The 23,166-nt window shown below is 36.4% G+C and overlaps 1 protein-coding gene across 1 annotated transcript in view; it reads right to left on the bottom strand.

The window, feature by feature from the left end:
• The window catches only part of LOC120532800 (serine/threonine-protein phosphatase 2B catalytic subunit alpha isoform-like), a 396,980-nt gene that overhangs the window by 20,084 nt on the left and 353,730 nt on the right, over nt 1-23,166 (bottom strand). Inside the window, 3 exon segments of the mRNA XM_039759182.1 lie at nt 3,610-3,681; nt 12,850-12,901; nt 12,903-12,976. Of these exon segments, the coding sequence (XP_039615116.1) occupies nt 3,610-3,681; nt 12,850-12,901; nt 12,903-12,976 (198 nt within the window).

Below are 23,166 nucleotides of genomic sequence, written 5' to 3'. Positions count from 1 at the left end.
TTTTTAGAGATTCTAAATCATATTTTAGTAAACGTGGAATTGGCTGAGCCTCAAGATGATTGGTATTTTATGTGGGGTCAGTCTCTGTTTTATAGCTGGTGCTGCAGAGACAGGTTTCAGCCATTTGCCAACTTCCATTAAACAAAACGAAGTTCATAAATAACTAATTAAGTAACACAAAAAAAGAGGTCTCGGTAAAGTTATTTAGGATTAAAAAACAAAGGGTGCAGTGTGCTCACATGATGCAAGAGGCATGTCACTGATGCTTTGAAAACCGCTGTTTTTGAAATTCAAAAACATGCAAAGTACATCACTATGTCAAAACTATGAGGAAAACAATGAGCACCTGAAGCAAACACTAAAACAGACTTAATTGTCTAGGAAGATGAACACTTGCTTATAAAGGTACTAAAAAGAACATACTGTAGGTAAAGAGCCCTATTAAAATAAACACAAGAGTTTCAAGATGCAGTACAGTTCATCAGAAGCAGAGAAATTACGAAAGGACTATTGTCAAGCATAAAGGTGGCATTAAGCAAGGCATTATGACAACAAAACTATCAAATGACAATCAAAAAGTCAGAGTTTCCAAAAAGCTCTGTTTTACCCATCCAGAAGTTTCAGACACACCAAGCACACACTAGGGACAATTTAGGATCGCCAATGCACCTAACCTGCATGTCTTTGGACTACGGGAGGAAAGCCACACAGACACGGGGAGAACATGCAAACTCCACGCAGGGAGGACCCGGGAAGTAAACCCGGGGCTCCTGACTGCGAGGCAGCAGCGCTACCCACTGCGGCACCGTGCTGCCCATATAGGGTAAATAGTATATCATTATTTGGAATACATGCATTTCATGTGTGTTCCGTGTCTACAACAATCTATGTAAACAAACAGAAATGTTTTTCATGCTTTTGTAATAAATGACAAAATGTAGACATGAAGTATATAATGTGTGAAGCATGAAGTCCAAATATCAAATAAACACTTTCACAAAAGTTACAAGTATAACAAAACAAGTGTACTTTTATTCAAGAATATAACTGCAGAAAAAGAACTCATGCTAGGGTGCGACATTGACCCACCCTTAATACAACAGATTTGGTGGTGCAGTGGTAATAACTGCTGACTTGTAATCAAAATGTTCGTGCTTTGATTCCGGAAGCCTCCATTTTGAGTAGTGAGCTGCTATTATTATTACTATTAAAGAATAAAAACATACATTTGATTTGAGTGTGTAACAGCTGGTGTAAATTTGTGGTACTTGTAAAGATTAGCATTTTTTTTAATTCAGTTTTATACTCTCAGTCACATTCATGCTCGCCCCGATCTGACAGTGCTGTTTTCAAATAAAGACATGCTATAGCAGTGGTTAACTCAGATGAGGATGAGGGTTCCACATCGGAGAAAGAGAACAGAGGCCGTCCCCGCAAGAAATGTCCAGTCACACATAAGAACAACACAGCTGAACCAGGTATAAAGGCAAAAAAGGCACCATTTGGATGAAGCAACAGGTTGGCCGTCATCCTGCCAGTCAGTTTTATTAGTAAAGTTAATGATGTCTATCGTGTTTTTATATTATTATTTGCATGATGATAGCACTATGGTTTGGATTATTTTTTATACATCCTTTGATCCATTTATTTTGTAATCTAACATCTAATGTGATACAGCACCTCTTATGCAATGAGTGAAGTTTTACTTGGCTCTACTGTGTATTTATGACAAACTAAAATAGATATCTGGATGGATTAGAATATAAACAGTTACTGAATGAAAGCCTTGCACAGGGCACAGTGAACACCCTAATCTATTTTTAATTACTATCATTTTATTAAGGTTGTATCTGTACCTTTCTTTTGCCCATAAATAAGCTGCTCTTCTCAAAGAAACCCCCAGAAGAAAATAAGAGACAGTGAAGGTCAGTGAAAGGCTGAGGGATGAGGATGAAAAGACAAACAAAAAGAAAACGAACACAATGGAAAAACAAAGCAGTGCTTAAAAAATTCTGCAAAACAGAAAAAGAAACAGATTAGATCAGAGGAGCTAAAGACTGAAAAACAATGAAAAACAAAATATGGAATTATGAAGTTATCAAATATTAGAAAGCTAGACAATGTTTAGATGGGATTAATTAAGCATAAGATTTTTGTTATAGCTTTTCTATAATAATTCTCTAACAGCAGAATAATTAAAGGGAACAGTTAAGTTTTTTCTGTCTTTTAATAGTGAAAAGTTTTATTTCAAATCCAAGAAATCAATGGATTTGAGCTCCTTTACCTGCTAAATTACATAATCAGTCTTTTCTTGTCTAGCAATATATACAAAAATGGCTCCATTATTTAACATTGTTTTTTCCTAAGTATTCACATTAAAAAGTACTTTTCCACTTTAAGCTACAGTATTTAAAAGCACCTCCATAGTTTTCTGTGTTTAGGGCAGATAACTGTCTGGTTCTTGTGAACAAGTTTGCTGGGTCTTTCATTTCTTAACTGAAAATATATATTTTTTATCCTCTTGTTGATGCCAAACCAGGTGCAGATTCTTATAAATTCAACTGAGTGCAAGTTTAATTTAATATTAAGTGTTGAACAGATTTAATTGATACATTTTTAAACCTCACCTCAAATTTTATGAGCTAGAATTACACAGTAATACTAATTTTAAGGCATATGAACATGATCAATTTATAATTTATTAAGTCCTCTGAAAAGGAGTCATTGTGAATCCATAAAGCTTCTCGAAAAACATGATGACTATGAGGCAAAGTATGATGTTTTAAAGACATCTTCTAAAGACAGCATGTCGACAAAAACTGTACTTTATTTTATAGCACCAATAAACACATATTTGATTCATTTACTTTAAATGCACAAGAGCAAAGGTAAGATTCTGGCTCAATAAGGATTCTTCCTCAGTGTTGACAGACTACTTGTGCTGTATATACTGAACATGGAAGAGATGAGTAAAGCCTCCTACTGTGATATAAAAAGTTAATGACTGCACAGGGACATACTGCGTGTCACATTTTAATGCTAAATTTGTTTAAAATATAAAAAAGAGCAAAAGAGAAAATATGAAACTTCTAACTTCTAAGACCCTGAAAAGAGGGGGACCATGTTTAAAAATGTCTGTCTTTTCTAAATGGCCTTGAATTAAAGCTGAGAGACTACACCAATCACATCTTGATTACTTTATTTCAAATCCATTGTGGTGGTGGACAAGGCCAAAATTATGAAAATTGTGTCACTGTTCATATACCTATGGACCTAACTGTAAATATCACATTCATTAAAGAATTTTGTGAACATTTAGCTCTTAGAAATCTGTAGTCATAAGTAAGAAATATAAAATATATATGTTAACTTACAGAATGTTTATGTTTCCCATCAATAATGTGGTCTTGTGAATGGGTATCAGAATATTTAAAATGAACTTTGCATTTAATCAGAGATATCAAGTTCACAATTGACTTGAAAAACAAAAGTGTTAAAAATATGAAAGGCGAATAAGACTTATTGATAATAAATAATTATTATTATTGATCCTTAATTCACTGAAGTAAATTAATTTATTCTTTTTTTATAATGTAATTTTTGTCTTACCATCAATCTCGTCTTCAGTCATAAGCTCGTCACTAGAACAGATGCTCAAGACATTTACCAACATCTCTGTCACTGGAAGTGAAAAAAAGAGATTTTCAAATTTAAGTAATTTAGCTTTTGTCAGTTTATTAATTTAACAATTTGCCAAAATAGAAATATGATTATTATTCTCTCTATACATATTTTGATTTATTTGCAAAAGATTTTTTGATCACTTTCATCATGACTATAAGATATTAAATCATTTATCCTTCAGTTATTCACAATAACTACAGTATGTGATACAGGGTCATTAAGTCCAGCATATATCCTTGAGGAAACTTGAAAGAGGCAGAAACCCCCACAAGATGGAGTACAGCCCATCACAGCAGCCACATTGCCTCAGCCATACACCATACATAGTCTGAAGGAAAAAACAGATACCATAAACTACTTCAATATCTCAATACAGGGAGAGTGGTAAGTTTACAAAAAATTATGGATGTTACACTAGTGCCAAATAGCAAATGTTTATTTTGTGTAGAAAAATGGAATATCATATAACATTGTACATGGAACAATCTAATAAGCAATGCCTACAAATATACATATTTATAATTTAGCAAAATATTTTAAGAAGATATATATAAATGACTATAGCAGTTTAAATAATACAACATGCAAAGAAGCTAGACAAACAATGCCCAAGGTAGAATCAATCTAAGTCCCTTAGCTAGTTTTCACTACACTTATGCCATTAAATATATAATGAGAGAAAAAAATTAGCTCCAATTTGTAGCAATATTTGTAACTCAGTGCTGAGCTTTGCTTTTGGTGTTACAGAATACTGTCCAGAGACTCACAAATGCAATTAGAAGTGGTAATCTAAAAACAAGCCTGTTCTTGCTTAGATCACAAAAGTTTCAAATCCTTCCATGTACTAGTTTGTAAACATCAGCTTCTTCTGTTGTGTGTCTGCACTTATAATGATGCAGCTGGGATTCCAGAATTAACCTTGTTGCTTACATATTAACCTATTCAAAACAGATTTAGAGCATAATTGTTTACAATGTCATGTTACAGTGCAAATATTTATCATTTAAAACTATAGCAGAAATAGCAAGAAATTGTATGCCAAACTTTTGGCTTCCAATCTAGTGACCAATTCGTTGAAAAAGTTTGGCAATCAGAACTAACCAGGTGAAACCCTTCAATGCAACTCTAGTATGAACATTTTGTTATTCTTCTTTTACCCACAGGATTCAGAAAACTTCATTAACTATTTAGTCTTTGTTGTTGGAGGGTAGGATTTACTTAACATTACATGCATTTATTTCACAATTTCTAGTTTCTTCCATTAAACTGCAATAGTAGTACATTGCCACTTGATACTGCGAAAAGACAATTTCCCCTTCAAGAATTAATAAAGCACCACAAAAATAATAAAATATCTATTTTTAATATTTATTAAAATTAACAATAGCAAATAACTTGTAAACTTGTTTTTTTTAATAACATTTAGCCCATAAAAAATACAAACTCCATAAAAAAATAATTTCAATAAAAAAACCAAACTGTAGCCTAACTGTAATTCTTGGCAACTGAAACAAATTTAACTTAACTAATTGTTCAAATGTTAGAGGCAGCTCTTTTTTAAAAAAAGCAAAAACATTTCAGCTCTATCACAGATCAGTCTGTTTCTTCTCTTATCTGGAACTACTGAAGTTCCATTAAAAAGCAATTCACTGTCCAAACTGGTATATTGTGTTGATAGAAGCTTTCATGTTCAAACAGCCCAGAAGTGGAGGACTCTGGGTTGGATATTAGATTCAGATAGGTATGTCTGAACTTCAAGTTGGAGTTTATCATGTGTACATAGCACAATAAAATTCTTACTTACATGCCTCCTTAAAATAGTTACAGCAATACAGTAACATGAAAGTTTACACTATATGTGTATATGTACGTATGTGTTTTTCGTGTATTATTAGTGTTTTTATTTATTTTTTGATTGTGGTGAACCTGTAAAGTGTAACATGGTTATGACTCATACACTGTTCCTTAAAAGACACAGGTAAAAACTGCTTTAATGGAGGTGACTCTTGAAAATACAGCCCTTCACAAAAATTAGAAACTGCATTCAGAAAATTACTTAATCAAAGAGAAAGTGTTATAACATTCTATCCTATTTTATCTGCTCATCTGACTGTCATAAAATGTCAGATTTACCCTGACAAGATTTTTTTTTTGGGAAGTAGCAACAATTGCTTTTTGCATCAGTAATGTCAGACATATGGATACACTAAGAGCAGGATGTTTATTTAAGAGTAGGCTCTTAAATAAAAAATTGTATATTGTTATGTACTGTATATAATGAGAGGAGAACTCATATTTTCAGTCGCGTCACTGGGCATTGACACAGTGGACATTGTTATTAAATAATTTTTTTTTTTTTCCGACAACCATTAATTACCATCTTTCCAATGAAAAGTAGGAACTTGCTACAATGTGCATCATACAGACCAATCTCATTTCTGAATAATGATCTTAAGATTCTCTCCAAAAGTTCTGTCTAGAAGGACTGAGAAAGTACTTCACTCTGTAATATTACAAGACCAAACCACAGTTATTCATGGCAGACACTTAGTTTCTAATCTTCAACATTTGTTTAATGTAATATACTCATCCATACAATCTATGACACCAGAGATCTTATTATCTTTGGACACAGAAAAAGCACTTGACATGTTTGAATGGGATTATCTATTCAACAAACTGCACAAATTTGGGTTTGGCCCAAATATATGTGCATGGACCAAACTACTCTGCTCTAGTCCAGAAGTCTCTGTTTATAGTAACAATATTATTTCAAACTACATTAAACAAGGCGCCGCATCTGAGTGGCAGCCTTTCCAGCAGCTCCGTGTATGACTTTATCTTTATACCTTTTTATCTATTTTTTTTCCTCTATTATTTCACTGATCACTTCTACCACTTTCTTTTATGTGGAATTGCTCCCTGGACACTTTTTACTATTTTTACTACTTGACATGGATTTTTACACTCCGAGACTCGCCTATTCAAGTAGTCAGCTTAAAGCACTGAGAAGAAATGCTCATGCAGGTGTGGTTCCTTATTTACCTGACGAGGTAAGAAGACAATATCGGGGCAGCCGAGCCAGCGCAAAGATAAAAGATAAGATAAAAGCGAGAGAACTTGAGAGAAAATGGCGTTATTAACTGTCGGTGCCTTCTGTGATCCTGGGAAATGTGAACTCACTACCAAATAAGATCGACGAACTGGCTGTGCTGGTGAAAAATGTCAGAAACTACAGAGAATGCAGCTTGCTGTGTTTTAGTGAAATGTGGCTAACAACTACCATCCCAGATGCTAACATGGAGCTACCCGGGTTTAGCACAGTTAGAGAGGACAGAGACGCACGTACCTGCGGGAAGAAGAAAGGAGGAGGACTTGCTCTCTATGTCAATACAAAGTGGTGCAGCTCAGGACATGTAAACGTTAAAATCTCCAGTTGCTGCAGGGACTGGGATATATTGCTGGGGTCATATAGTGAGAACATTGAAGAGGCTGTTGAATGCACAACTGATTACATCAACTTCTGTATGGACATTGTAGTTACAGTAAGAACAGTATGCTGCTATGCTAACAACAAGCCATGGATTACAAGTGACATCAAAGGCCTTTTGAACCAGAAGAAAAGGGCTTTTAAAGGCGGTGATCGGCATGAGCTCAAGCGCGTGCAGAAGGAACTCCGAGTTCAGCTCAGGGCGGGGAAAGAGCAGTACAGGAGAAAGCTGGAGCAGAAGTTGCAGACATCCCCACCCACAATTACAGCAGCCCATGTGAGCAGAGAGCTGAGAAGACTTCGTGCCAGCAAAGCAGTGGGTCCAGATGGTGTATCGCCACGACTGCTGAAGGCCTGTGCGCTGGAACTGGGGAGTCCTCTACAGCGCATCTTCAACCTGAGCCTGGAACAGGGGAGAATCCCAAGGCTTTGAAAAACATCTTGTGTCACCCCTGTCCCAAAGGTATCACGTCCTAGTGAGCTGAATGACTTCCGGCCTGTTGCTCTGACGTCACATCTGATGAAGACCATGGAGCGGCTACTGCTTCACCACCTGAGGCCACAGGTCTGCCACGCCCTCGACCCTCTGCAGTTCGCATTCCAGGAGAAGGTGGGAGAGGAGGATGCCATCATCTATATGCTACACCGATCCCTCTCCCACTTGTACAGAGGCAGAGGTGCTATAAGAATTATGTCTTTGGACTTCTCTAGCGCCTTCAACACCATCCAACCTCTACTCCTTAGAGACAAGCTGACTGAAATGGGAGTAGACTCACACCTGGTGGCATGGATCATGGACTATCTTACAGACAATATGTGCGTCTTGGGAACTGCAGGTCTGATATTATGTTCAGCAATACAGGGGCGCCGCAGGGGACTGTACTTTCTCCGGTCCTGTTCAATCTATATACATCAGACTTCCAATATGACTCGGAGTCCACTGCTATTGTGGGCTGCATCAGGAGTAGGCAGGAGGAGGAGTACAGGAAGCTTTCAAAGACTTTGTTAAATGGTGCGACTCAAACCACTTACATCTTAACACCAGCAAAACCAAGGAGCTGGTGGTGGATTTTAGGAGACCCAGGCCCCTCATGGACCCTGTGATCATCAGAGGTGACTGTGTGCAGAGGGTGCAGACCTATAAATATCTGGGTGTGCAGCTGGATGACAAATTGGACTGGACTGCCAATACTGATGCTCTATGTAAGAAAGGTCAGAGCCAACTATACTTTCTGAGAAGGTTGGCATCCTTCAACATCTGTAATAAGATGCTGCAGATGTTCTACCAGACGGTTGTGGCGAGTGACCTCTTCTACGTGGTGGTGTGCTGTGGAGGCAGCATAAAGATGAAAGATGCCACATGCCTGGACAAACTTGTTAAGAAGGCAGGCTCTATTGTAGGAATAAAGTTGGACAGTTTAACATCTGTGGCAGAGTGACGGGCACTAAGTAAACTCCTGTCAATCATGAAGAATTCACTGCATCCACTGAACAGTGTCATTTCCAGGCAGAGGAGTAGCTTCAGTGAGACTTTTGTCACTGTCTTGTTCTATTGACAGACTGAGGAGATCATTCCTCCCCCATACTATGCGACTCTTCAATACCACCCGGAGGAAGGAAGGAAGGAAGGAAGGATCTATCTATTGTGGAAGACTGCCGGCTTCCCAGGCCGGTCCGCACCCCCAGGCCGACAGGAGGAGCTCTCCCGACACCAGGATCGTGCCCCGAGGTCCAGCAGGGCCTTATGGACTTTGTAGTGTTTATACACAGCCCTGCTGGATACCTTGGGGACCACCAGGAGTCGCTGTGGGAGGACTTGTGGGATCTGTTGTGCCCTATGACCCGGGAGTACGTCACAGTCACGTGACGGGAAGGAATGGCGTGCTCCCGGGGTGAAGTAAAAGACTGATTGCCCTGACCCGGAAGGAATAGGGAACTGTGGACTGCTGGGACAGGAACACCTCCGGGTCAGGGGCTATAAAAGGACGCTGCCTCAGTCCAGACACTGAGCTGAGCTGGGAGGAAGGGTGGCTAAGTGTCTGGGCGAGGAGGAGTGTTTATTGATAAAAGTTTATTGTATGAGTAGTGTGGAGGGTGCTTGGTGCACGGAAGAACAAAATAAAAAGGTTCTGGACTTTCACCCGGTGTCTGGAGGTGTACCTGGGGGTTCAAGGGAGCACTAGCGCCCCCTTAGCCACACTATCTATCTATCTAAGAACATGGTACTCAACACGGATGCCCCCTATCACCACTGCTTTCTGCAACTGGCATTGAGCCATTAGCTATTCACTTTGGAAACGTATCAGAGAAAAAGAGGATTACCAGAGAAGGATGTGAACAGAAAATATCACTATATGCTGAGCATATGGCACTGCAAGTATCAGATACACAAACCTCAGTTTCAGCAGTCCTCAATGCACTACCAGAATTTCAAAAGTAATTTGGAATCAAAATAGATTTGAATAAAAGTGTGCTTTTTCAGGAGAACTCTATAGATCATATTATTAGACTGGACACCTTTCCCTTTGTTTGAGCAGATCAGTTCAAATACCTAGGGGTAAACATCACATGTAAATATAGAGATCTTTTTAAAGAAAAGTTTGCTATCTCCATGGAAAAAAACTCTCCATCTCACATTAGCAGGGGGAATCAATATTGTCAAGATGAACATTATCCCCAAGATTCTGTTTCTGTTCAGCACATCCCCATACTGTATATGTTAACAAATCATTCTCTAAGAAATTAGATTCAATTATAACCTCATTTATTTGGAATTCGCGACATCCATGCATCCAAAAGGCGACTCTATAATAACCGAACATTGAAAGTCTCATGGCACTACCTCACTTTTAATTTTATTACTGGGTGTCAAATATAAAAGCTATAAAAGCCTGGGGCCTCATGTAAAACAAAGTGTGTAGAATTCACACTAAAACATGGCATATGGACAAAAGTGGAAATGTGTATATGCACAAAAAAATTAAATTCCCACGCACTTCAGTTCCATAAAGCCCAGTCAGCGTGAAAAGTAATGCAAGTGCACATGCCTGCCGCCCCACCCAAACTCCTTCTAGAATTACACCCCTTGGAAAATGCAAATCAATGTAAATAGCCCTTTAAATTCAGCATTTTGTGAAAACACAATGGCAAAAGCAGGGGGAAAAAAAGAACAATTTCAGCAAATACAAAGTGGAAGTAAGGAAAAATGTACTATTTGTTGGCTTAAGCAGTGGTATAAGCAACAAAGGGAAGTTGATTGAGTGATACAGAGTGGTGGAGACACTCAAAAGTTCAAGTGATATCAAAGTCTGTTGGTGGCTTTCTTTACGCAGCGTGTGCTATAAATGTTCTCCAGGGCTAGAAGCTGTATCCCAATAATCCTCTGTACTCTTGACACAACCTGCCGTAGAGCTTTCCACTCAGATACAGTGGGTTAAAATACTTTGAGTGGTGCACTGAGAGTAACAATACTAAAACAGCTGTGATGTTTGGAATAGTTTGGCCATTCTGTGCACCATTGTATTGTTACAGGTTAATTACAATCAAGTGCCTTAAATTTATAAACGATATGTGGTTAATTTCAGTGCATTTAATATAGTTGCGTCAGGGATGTGAATCTAAAAAATAAAGGGAAACCACAGAGGACACTGAGTGCTGCCAGTTTGCAAAACTGAGCAGATAACGTGCATAAACAAGGGGGGTAGTGCTGGCATGCATATGCACCATTTATACATGAGGCCCCTGGAGACTGACACAAATTGATGAATATGCAAAAGCCTGGTGTGCAACAGAAATAAAATACTGATAATCTAATTATCCATCACTCACTCAGAATATGGATTAAAATGCAGGAAGCACTTCAAGACAGAGAAGGTTTTATCTGATGCACCTTTACATAATAATATCATTTACCTACCCTCTCAGACCTACATGGTATTTAACTTTTGGAAAATGTCCAGGATTAAAACACATAGATATCTGTATATAGATAATGTCTTTGCATCTTTTAAACAATTATTCTTTAAATTTAACTTCCCACCAACACAATTTTCCATTACTTTCAAATCAGAAACTTTGCTAAAATGAATCTGCCCAATTTTCCACACCTTCTACCCATTTCTATTTTAGAGACAATATTGATCAATCTTGAAGGCTCAAAGAGCATCTCAACAATTTACATAAACATCACAAAGTGTCCTCCTTTCAAAGATCCCAGGGTATGATGGGGAAATGTTCTTTTACTTAATATCTCTGAAAAGAAATCAAAGGCAGCCATGCATAGAATACATTCCAGCTCCATATGCGCAAAGCATTCAATAACCCAAATTAAAATCTTTCATCAAGCATACAGTATTTATCTCATTTAAAATTGTCCAAAATGTATCCAGGACAAATTACAATTAAAATTGAAATCTCATTATATTAACGTACATTTTCTTGCTTAAGACTTTAAATACATTTTTTTTAATTCAATGTTCAATGTCCTGTCTGGCTGATTCAGCATGTTCATAGATGCAGCATTTGAAAATGATTTTTATACACAAAAGAATGAGATTTGAGACCTAAAGAGTTTCTACAAAAATTTTCAAAACAATCTATATTTAAAAAGGTGACAGAATGGATGTAAGAAAGTATCAATAAAAATATCCATTTTAAATACTCTAATATACAGGAATTGGGTTGCATGAAACTGGTGTTGTAAAAATTGTCAAGGAGGATGCAAAATGCATGCAGAATTCTAACTACAAGTTATTTTTTGTACATAGTGAAAAAGATATTAGGGAAGGTTTATGTTTTAAGTACTCATTTAATTGAATTTTTAGCAACTTGGTACCCAGCTAATTGTTCCCCCAAAGGTGAAAAGTAATTAATGCCACAGAAAGCACCAAGAGATTGAGACAGGATAAATGTGCTATAGGGGGCATTTTCTCTGGTGAACATCTATCAAATGGGTAGGTACAGTAGCCTTCAATGTAGATCATGCTTTTTTCACTTAAACAGTATCACAAAAAATATCCAGAGGTCTGGATGTTGGGATATGAGTTATCTTGATATTACATTCAATAAATAGTCTTATACAGTATACTTACAATGTAAAACAATAATTATTAATACACTTGTATATTTCTATTACCAGTGTTGTTTCTTATAAAAATGAAGGAAAACAAAGAAATAAAAAATGCCTGCATGGGTAGTCAGACGATGGCCAGAGGACGCACAAAATGTGAGAGTTAGCACTCCAGATAAGGACTGGAGCCAAGTTTACGTAGTGAAAAAAATGTTATTGAAAATCAGTACGTATATTTGTATGTCTGTTATATAATCAAACTGAGTACAAAGTTATTCAATAATTGCAGGTATACTTGTGGCACATTCAGTATTAAGTGCTGCACTTCATAAATTGAAAAGCACTTGCATTGTGCTGAAACCCATACCAGAAAAACAATATGTATTACACAGTACATGGCAGTTTTATGCCCTATGAAGTGGGTTGATGTCTGCTTCAGGTATACATTTTATATAATAACTGCCCAGGCAAACCATTTCTTTGCCTAAGTAAATAAATTAACTTTTTATACAAAACAGTTATATTGTGCTTAACTTCTTATGGTTGAATATAATAAACACACTTTGTAAAGAAATTTAGAAGTACTAATTACTAGTATATTACTTACCCTTTTCCCCAACAAATGGCAAAGACCAAGTAAAAACATCCATGAAGTTTGGGAAGCCAGTATGGATGAGGAGAACAGTTGAACTGCCGGATATTCATTACATTGTTTTCATATTTTAGTACTGCAGCTAAATAAAAGAATGAATGGGACTTGTATTAATGAAAAAAAAAATAAAACTTATCTAAAGTACTTTACAATTAATAGCAGCATACAAGGTAATGTACATTACATAGGGTATACACAAATTAAATACACTGAGAAACCTCATTGCATATTCTTGAGGTATACATACATCTGAAGGTCATTATGAAACTAGCCAATGTTTTTATGAAAGCAATCTAATGCTCTAGTGTAATAGCAACGTCTGTAATCCAGAGGCACATGTTGCCATAATTTTCATTGGGCATTGATAAGAAATAAAAAATGGTAAATCCATTTTTTAAAAAGATCAGGGCTTTGAGGGTGATTAACAACACTAAAATAAATGTGATTGTCTCAAAATGGACTGAAGCATACTGTAACATCTGAACATTCATACATAAGTCTACTCTTTTTCCCTGTACTCTTAACACTAGAATTACCAGAGCCTACGAAAAAGCTCGTAGATCCGTCCCACCTTAAATTGCTTCTAAAATCCGTTCACACCTCCCCGCCAGCGTCTTTTGTCATCTAAATGTGCTGATAAAGACAAGCTATAAGCAGCCGACTATTCCATCCCCCCACCGACTTAGAACGTACACGAACTTCTCCCAGCTCATGCCTTGATTGATTATCTTGGAGTGAAGTGGAGTTTTAGAGTAGAAATAATAGATTGTTATTTGTAACACACGCATTTCATGTGTGTTCCGTTTCTACAGTAATCTGTGTAAACACATTGTTTAAACAGAAACCTTTTTATATTTTAGTAATAAATGTTACAAAATGTAGGCATAAACTATAGAATATATGAAGCATTAAGTCCAAACATCAAATAAACACTTTCACAAAAGGTTCAAGAACAATACAACAGCTTCTGTGGTGTACTGCTATGATTTGCTAACTAAGAACACAGTAGGCTTGCCGTGCCTCAGGGACCCGAGTTCAATTCTCTGCTGGGGAGAAAATGTTTTTTTTTTTTCTTTTTAACCTTCGCTGCTCTGCTTGCCTGCCTGCACTCCCTGTCTATCTATATAGTAATAACAGTAATTTTACTATTATATAGTAGCCTCCCTGTCTGCCTATCATATAGTGCCTTTCCTTTCTATCTATCTTTTTAGCTGTTTTTTATATATCTATTATTCAGTGCCTATGGGGTGCCAAACAGGCAATTACAATGATTTCCAGAATATATAAAGTCATTCCTGAATATATGAAGTGAAAACTTGAATATATAAAGTAATTCCTGAATATATAAAGTCGGCGTCAGAATATATAAAGTCATTCCTGAATATATAAAGTCAGTGTCGGAATATATAAAGTCATTCCCGAATATATAAAGTCAGTGTTGGAATATATAAAGTCAGCGTCGGAATATATAACCTCATTCCTGAATATATAAATTTAAAGTCAGATTATATCGATATTGATTGAAACGACTCCGGCACATTTTTAGTAAACTCAATGAGTTCCTAATACAATGTAATGAACTAAGTTAACAAAACCATCTTCAGAAAAATACTAAAAAAAACCCCATTGTTCAGTTAATTCATTCAAAATGATGTATGTGCCCGGCATTTTGAACACTATATTTATTTATTCTTTTTGTATGGGTGCATTTTTGGACGAAACTCACAAGCCTGATCGACTTTGAGTGGCTTCTGTCAAAGTTTACCTTTCACTATAGTGTACGAGTGAAATGACAAGCATGGACATTTTATATATTCAGTAATATTTTTATATATTCCAACGCTGACTTTATATATTCAAAAATGAGTTTATATATTCTGACGCTGACTTTATATAATCAGGCTTTGACGTTATATAAAAAATCGAGAATGATTTTATATAGAGAGGCAGAACAGGGAAGGCACTTGTACTGAAAGAAAAAAAAGATCAACATGTGCATTGATCCTGCTGCACTGAATAAGCTCATATGCTCTAACACAAACCCCTGATCTGACTCTAAGTAACAGCGCAAGCACAGACGCAAATCAAGTGTAATCAAGAGTCCCTGGTTCGATCCCCACTCACTCCTGTATTTGCCGTTTTCAGTAGTAAGATGCTCTTTTTGTTAATATTATACAGTACACATACACACTTGGTTTGCATCTGTACTTGCGCTGTTACTTAGAGTCAGATTGGGGGGTGGGGGGTACATGTGCTTTGTGCTGCAGGATCAACGCACATGTTGATCTTTTTCAGTACATGTGCCTTCCCTGTTTATGTATACATCTAGTGATTTCTCTGCCTGTTTGTCTCTCTATTACGCAGTGTTCTGTCTGTCTGTCTGTTACGGATCTTAAAAATAACAGTTATAAGGACACTTGTTCATGTTAATTGCAGTCTCAATTGTTAAAAAATATTTTAAAAGGAGCATCCCACATGAAAATATAACAATCTCATTAACTGACAGTGCATACCAGTTTATAAATTTTATGTCCGTTTGAGGTTAAAAAGAAAAAAAAAAAACACTTTTTGTTGTGTTCAAGTTACATTCCGTGTTTGTCTAGTCTATCCCTGACCATCTCATCTTCGTTGTCAACCGTTGTAAAGATAACAGGTTTCATTCATCGAAGTGATCACCACCGAAATCGGTACTCATGAATCTAAGATATTTAACAGGCATTCCCGGTGTTAAGCTGTGGATTTGCCTGTGAATATTTGAACGTAATTTAAACTTAAGCTTTACACCTTGCTTTCCTATTGATATGTCTACAAAGGCTTGTTCAGCGTTAGAGGGTTTGTTCCTGTCCTATTGCATCAATAAACAGCTCGTCTTCCTCTTTATCTGAGACATCACACACTGCATGCAAGGGTTTACCTTTCCCAGTCCTGCAAACTTTAGCAAAGTGCTTCAATTTACCACCTTTTTTACACTGTCTTCCTTTAGCTGGACATTGACTTTTTCCACTGTGTAGTTTGTTTCAGCAGTAGATGAACTTATGAATATGCGTGTATGTGTCAGTCGCTTCATATTCTATTTCTGCCGTCTCAAATGTGCAATGTGTTTTTTGTTCAGCGCTCTTTGGAGCTCTTGCTTTTTGCCTGCGTACTGCATTCACAGTCAGTTCACGTGAGCCACTCGGAGTACATGCATCAAAGATTCTAAGCTCTGCTTGTGCTATCTCGTGTGATCTAGCGATGTCCACGGCTTTATTTAATTTTAGCTCAGACCCAGCACTTTCGCCGAGTTTGTGCCAAACACTAGTCTATCCCTGGCCATCTCATTTTCGTTTGCATAAGCACAGTCCTTCACCCGCGAATATTTAGCGGCAGCATGTCTATTGGATTGCCGGTGACGGACGGCCTTATATGGGGAGGCCCTCAAGTACATGGGAGGTGTGCTGATGGAGGACGCAATTCAGCCTCACACGGCAACTGAGCTGCAGGCTATGGCCGTATATATGTACGTAAGTAGGTTCCAGTTATGACCGTTACGCGTAGAATTTCAAAATGAAACCTGCCTAACTTTTGTAAGTAAGCTGTAAGTAATGAGCCTGCCAAATTTCAGCCTTCTACCTACACAGGAATTTGGAGAATTAGTGATGAGTCAGTGAGGGCTTTGCCTTTTATTAGTATAGATCAGGGGTCCTCAATCACGGTCCTGGAGAGCCGCAGTGGCTGCAGGTTTTTGCTCCAACCCAGTTGCTTAATAAAAAGCACTTATTGCTAAAGTAACACTTCTGCTTTACTTTAGTGATTTTGAGCCCTTATTGCTTAATTTTGTCTTAAACAGCTATTTTAATTGCTCCTTATTATCAATAACATGCAAATGACAAGAGAGAGCAGCATTTCTCCATTTAGCTTATTTACATTTAAACATTTAATTGGGTTTAATTAAATACTTGGAAGAAAAATGAAGAGAAAAAAGTGAAGGACTGAGAATTACTTGTCCATTTTAGCCTTCAAATCATTTGCATGATAGAAAGGGAAAGAAAATCTAGGATATGAGAATGACCTGACATAGCAGAGTTAATTTAATTTCATAGCTTGTTAGTGCTTTATTGGCAAGAATTGCTTTCTAATTAAGCAACCAGGTCAGAACAAAAACCTGCAGCCACTGCGGCTCTCCAGGACTCTGATTGAGGACCCCTGGTATAGATGCATTAATTTCATAATGTATTTCAGGTTGCAAGCACTGTCTTGTTTTGTGGGTACTTTCATCAGTGCAATTCTAAGGATTTCACTTCATAGCAATAAACAGAACTAATGTGGTATAATATTTAAAAATAATAGAAACTCATTCAGTACTCATTTTAGTGAGTTGCTCATATTACTAAAAGCAAATACAATAATATATTCAGTGTGAATATGCAGAAAAAAAGAAATTGAAAGTTAATTGCACATGATAAAGGATTAACGACCAAAATATATTTCATTTACTATTTTGTTTAGCCCTCTATCTGCCCCTCTGTGATCAATTTTCTGTTACTGTTTCTGAATATCTGACATATCACCACAAAAAAATTGATATATCTCTAAAGGGTTGTGACCTTCTCTACCTATTTATATATATTTATAAAAAAAGAGAGTTGACAGTTCCATGGGGTCACTAAAAGCTATTTTGCAGCTTTTGTGATAATATTAGGGGGTAGCATCCAAATATAATCAATACATTGACTAAAAATATTTAATTTGAAAATCTGCTACATGTGATATATTGTTAGAAAAAGAGTATGTTTATTTTGGTCCCAGCAATTTTAGTAGCACACTGTTTTCACAACTTTCTTGCCTTTTATAAACCTCCATAACTAATATTTACTTATTTCAATTCTGTCAAGAGGTTTCTTAGAATTCATTACACATACTTCATATGGGGTCCATAAAGTTAATAATGTAATGTAATGTAATTAGAGACATGACAGAAAAGACAAATGACTGTGTGATTAATAAAGTATAAGGAAAGAAATCACCAGAGGAAATTCTTACATTAAAGCTAAAAAAGAAAACATATTGGCCTTTTTACTTGCAAACATTAATTTTTCATTGACTGCATCATTTATTTGTAGACATTATATACGGGCTGGATGGGAATAAGGCTGAATGTCACTAAGGTGCTGAAAGTTGAATATTTGGCCTTGAGGCTAGGCTCATTTTACAAAATGCAACCTCTTTAACACTAGAATTATCAAAGCCTATGAAAAAACTCGTAAATCCGGCCCACCTTAAATCCCTTCGCACCTCTCCGTCAGCATCTTTTGTCTTTTATATGCGTCAAAAATCAGCAAGCAGCCTGCTATCACATCCCCCACTGCCGCACAAAGTTTTCTCAGCTCAAGCCTGTTTACCTGCGTGTCAGTTTCTTAGAGTTGTATAGAGTGAGAAGTCAAGCAAAATGACACCTTTTATAAATATTATATCGTTATTTGGAACACCTGCATTACATGTGTTTTTCATGTCTACAACAATCTACGTAAACACATCGTTAAAACAGAGACGTTTGTCATGTTTTAGTAATAATTGGCAAAATGTAGACATGAAGCGAATAATATGGGAAGCCTTAAGTCCAAATATTAAAATAAACACTTTCACAAAATTTACAAGTATAACAAACAAGTGCGCTTTTATTCAAGAATATAACTGCAGAAAAAGAACCCGCGTTAGTGTGCGACATTGACATGTCTTTAACAAGACTGCTTTGGTGGCGTAACAATAAGAACTGCTGAGTGGTAATCAAAAGGTCACGAGTTCGATCCCACACGACTCGTTTTCAGAAGTGAACTGATCTTATTCTTACTATTTTAGAATAAAACCATACATTTGATTTGAGTCTGCAGCAGCCAGTGTAAATGTAGGTACTTGTAAAGGTTAGCATTGTTTTTTTTTATTAAGTTTTATTCTCCCAGTTACATTCACACTCCCCTGGATCTGACACTACTGTTTTCACATAAAGACGCGCTATAGTAGAGATGATCTCAGATGATGACAAAGGTTCTACATCAGAGAAAGAATGCATGTCACACTTGTCTTCCAAATAACGATATAGTATTCATAAAAGGTGTCATTTTGCTTGACTTCTTACTCTATACAACTCTAAGCAATTGACAGAATACCTTGTGCGGTGGTGGTGGGATGTGATAGCAGGCTGCTTGCTGCTTATCATCACATTTAAAAGACAAAAGACGCTGACGGAGAGGTGCGAAGGGATTTAAGGTGGGCCAGATTTACGAGTTTTTTTGTAGGCTTTGGTAATTCTAGTGTTGAGCAATGAGGTAAGCTTGAAATTTTTATTTGGATTTAAATTTGTACTTTTATTTTAGATTAAATTTCTATTTTTATTTTATATATAGATATAGATTTGAAATAATGTAATTTTGTTTTTTTCCTGATTACCTCTTATTAAAGACATTTATTGTGTAAAGTACGATTATGCACAGTTCAAAATGAAATACAGTTCTGATAGCATTAGACTTGAGGCTGCAATCAGTCTTGCACGGTACTGTTCATTGCACAGTACTGTATTGATTTATTTTTTTTTGTTAAAGGCAAGCTACAAAGCAGAGAGAACTGTGGGGTATTGTGCATCCATGGGGCCGTTTTGGGTGGGGGGACCTTAATTGGCAGGAATACTAGATTAATCAAACGATACATCATGAAATTGAGTCAAACACCTAGACCCCTAAGTGGAAGCACTAGTATGCTACTGTAGTCTAGATGGCAGCAGTAGCACTTGAAAAATGTACTTGCTGCTGGAGTTAGGTGTTTTAAGAGGTTGGGGTGACCCAGAACTGATACCCAGCAGATTAAAATGACACCTTAGTAAATTCTGCATTAGGAGAGGAACAGAGACAAAGGTTTATCTGGCAAAAAGGAGGAGGCATGTGTTTTAGACAGAGGAAAATTAATACTTTGCTTACTTGTGAGAGAAACGCAAAGAGTTAAACTTACAGCAGAAAGGTTTTCTTTTTTTATTCTGTAAATAAGAATATTTACATTTCCTGTTCTCCTTAACTTCCTTTGCCATGGACTCATATAGCTTGCCTTTTCTTCTACTAAAAGTACCAAGCAACTTCCTACTACCACACCAATAAACTGCTTTTTTGGGAGAACGTATGCATCTTCCACCTAGCCTCAGCAGTCTCTCATCATAATAGCCCAGTGTGAAATGATAAAAGTTCATGTCCTTTCTTCCTAAACAGGGCTTTTGGCATAATTATTTGAATTGCAGACACATACTTTGAATACCCTGTCCCTCAAGATTTCACACACTAACCTTAAGTGATCATCAGCTCCTTCATAAACCTGTCCATTCATGTCTCCAGTTAGTACAATAATATCCGACTGGAAGACCCCCAATCCTCACAAACAGCTAGCAGTCCCAAAGCACAATATTCTATCATCTGCTAACCTCTAGGTTCTATACTGTCCCTATGTTCATTGATTGTTTACCAGTAACTATCCTTAAATTTCCGACACATGGCAAAGTGGGTTTGGAAAAAATAAAAAGACACATAGTCTTCAGCTGTGTATGTCCTTAAAACACAAAGATTTTAAAAGAAAAAAAAAACATGTCTTGCTGTCACTTTAGAATTTCATAGATACCAAAAAAAGTGTTTTTAATAAATGATTCTATGTGTAGTTCTACAAAGTTAACTATTGTCTGTCCAACATGGAGGAGGTGTTGGTAATAGATGCCTGTCTAAGCAGAGATTGGACAGGGACACAAGAATCAAGGATTGTATTATCAGAAACATTTCAAACATTCTAAATAAGTTTTTATGTGCTCTGTGATGGACTGGCACCACATCCAGGGTTGGTTCTGCCACAATAGAATTTTATGTTGAATTCAATTCCCTTATTGACAATTAATCTATTTCAATATCAGAATAACAAATAAATAACTTACTTTATATTATACACGAAAGCACTCCTGTTTAAATTGTATCAGTTGTATCATATAGAGGCCATTGTGAAAGGAAAAGAACACTTGTTAAGTACGATTTTTTTGAGATTTCCCTGATATTTGAAAATTGATGATATCAAAGAAGGGGTTAAATAAATAAGTATATACAGAGATGTATACATTTTGGAAGGTTAAAATAATTAAGCAAACTCAATTCCAACAGTACTATATATTAGTTTAAAAATGAAAATCAGAAAAATATACTGAGTATATTCATAATTAACTGTTAATAAAAGGTTACAATTAAAAAATATTTCTAACTTAACATAGTTTTTGAAATTATGCAAATAAAAGACTGATAAATTTTATCAAAGTATATTTAAACTCTAACACAGATTTAATAATAAATGTTCCACACAGCTATTCATTCATACTTATTATTAATTTCTTTCAGCTGCTCTTATTGTTACTTAAAACACAAAAACCTTAATTATGTAAGAAATGCTAAGCAATAAAACAACATATTTACAAAGAACAGGGAATTAGCATAGAACTTAAAAGAATCATTCCTTTTAATGTTAGTAACCTATTATAAAAATATAATTGTTGCCATTAATGATGCCTGGCATATTAGGGTCACAATATGCACGATTATAAAACACCATTTAGTATACTTGGGTGACTGATTTTAGATTTTTTTAATCAGAACATTCATTCAGTGTTACTATGCCTTCACTCCCACACAATCTTTTACTGTAATGCATTTAAGAACCAATGTAATGATTTTCCATAATATCTTTTTCTAAAACTAGGGGGCTTTGCCCCCTGCTCGCTTCACTTGCCAACCCCCGTGTTTGGTTTTCCGGATACACACTCTTAAGATTTTTTTTCTTTGAATTGTTGGTATTTCATTAGTTTCGCTTTTACTTAAGAATTAATGTAAAAACAATATTTAGGGATAGTGTTGCTGCTTTGCAGTAAGGAGACTGTGGAAGATTGTGGGTTCGCTTCCCAGTTCCTCCCTGTGTGGATAGCGTTTTGAGTACTGAGAAAAGCGCTATATAAATGTAATGAATTATATTCTATTATTAATATTTGGAATCTTTTGTGTCCCAATATGCTGAATCTTTTAAATGAGGTCTGTGAGACTTGTGTTTAATGACTTTGTACCATAATTTAGGATAGGTTTCTCTGTTTGGAATTTCAGCACAGACAAAATGATCCACATCATCAGCAGTTAATCATTTTTTTTGGAAAGTAACCAATAAATGCATGTGAGTTAAACCCCGTTTTTGAAATTCTCTGACTTAAACTAACTTCCTTTTTTTTGTATCAATGCGATCTGTACTATCTTTTTTTTGATACTGTAGCGACTGATGTAATAAAGTGTCACAAAAGTTCTACTTTAAAAATCGCCGACTGCGCAACCCCAAACACAACTATCTAGCACCCTCTCCAACCCCTCCTCCCAAGGGTCTCACCTCCCCCTTACTGCATTAATCAGCACCCAGCTATCAGTCTTCCGTGTTGTACTCTGCCCAACCTCGATCCAACCTAACAGTCACTTAAAACAAAAAAGGCTTCAGCTTGGCTGGGACGCCACAATACTTTAGAATTTTACTGCTTTCATATTCTGTACCTTCCTCTGCATATGTATCGCGTCTTGGGTCTCTTTCTCCGTGCTGCTCTTTCTTCTTTGCTGACAGCAAAGGATCTGTGTGTGCCATGTGACTTTACATGACTGAATGTTTTGCTAGCTGTCCATGCTCTTATTTGATAAGAAGGGCGTGTCTTGCAAGAATCTTATGTTCCACGTCCCCGCGAGACAGCCCTGGGACAATATCTTGGAACCAAGTCTCATGCTTGCGGTCCCCGCGAGACGCTCCGTGGCCAATCTTTTTTGTCTCGCGGGTCTTTTAAATGTCTTCCGAGAACTTCCAAGAAGATCAAGTATCGTCGCCTTGCTTTTCCATTCCAGGATTTTTTTTTATATATAGAGAGACAATTTAGTTACTGCTAGGAAACTATTATTGTTATGAAAAAAAACTGAATACTTTTAAACATGTATTAAGCACACAATATATTTAGTATATGAAATGTATATACTGTACATATCTTAGGGGATATTGTGCTTTTAATTAATCTCAGTACAGTTTAACTGTCATCATTTACTGTATACACACACACATATATATTCAGGAAAGCTCAGAAGTGCTCAATTGCTAGATTGGCCCAACTGCGATGATGTACAGAAAAAATAAAGCTTACAAAGATTAAGACTTACAAGAAAAAAATAAAATTTAAAAATACACTTGTTTAGGTGCCGTTTTCACATT

Source organism: Polypterus senegalus, chromosome 7 (assembly GCF_016835505.1).
Source record: "Polypterus senegalus isolate Bchr_013 chromosome 7, ASM1683550v1, whole genome shotgun sequence".
In the NCBI taxonomy this organism is placed as follows: domain Eukaryota; kingdom Metazoa; phylum Chordata; class Cladistia; order Polypteriformes; family Polypteridae; genus Polypterus; species Polypterus senegalus.
This window is presented reverse-complemented; position numbering and strand designations above follow the sequence as displayed.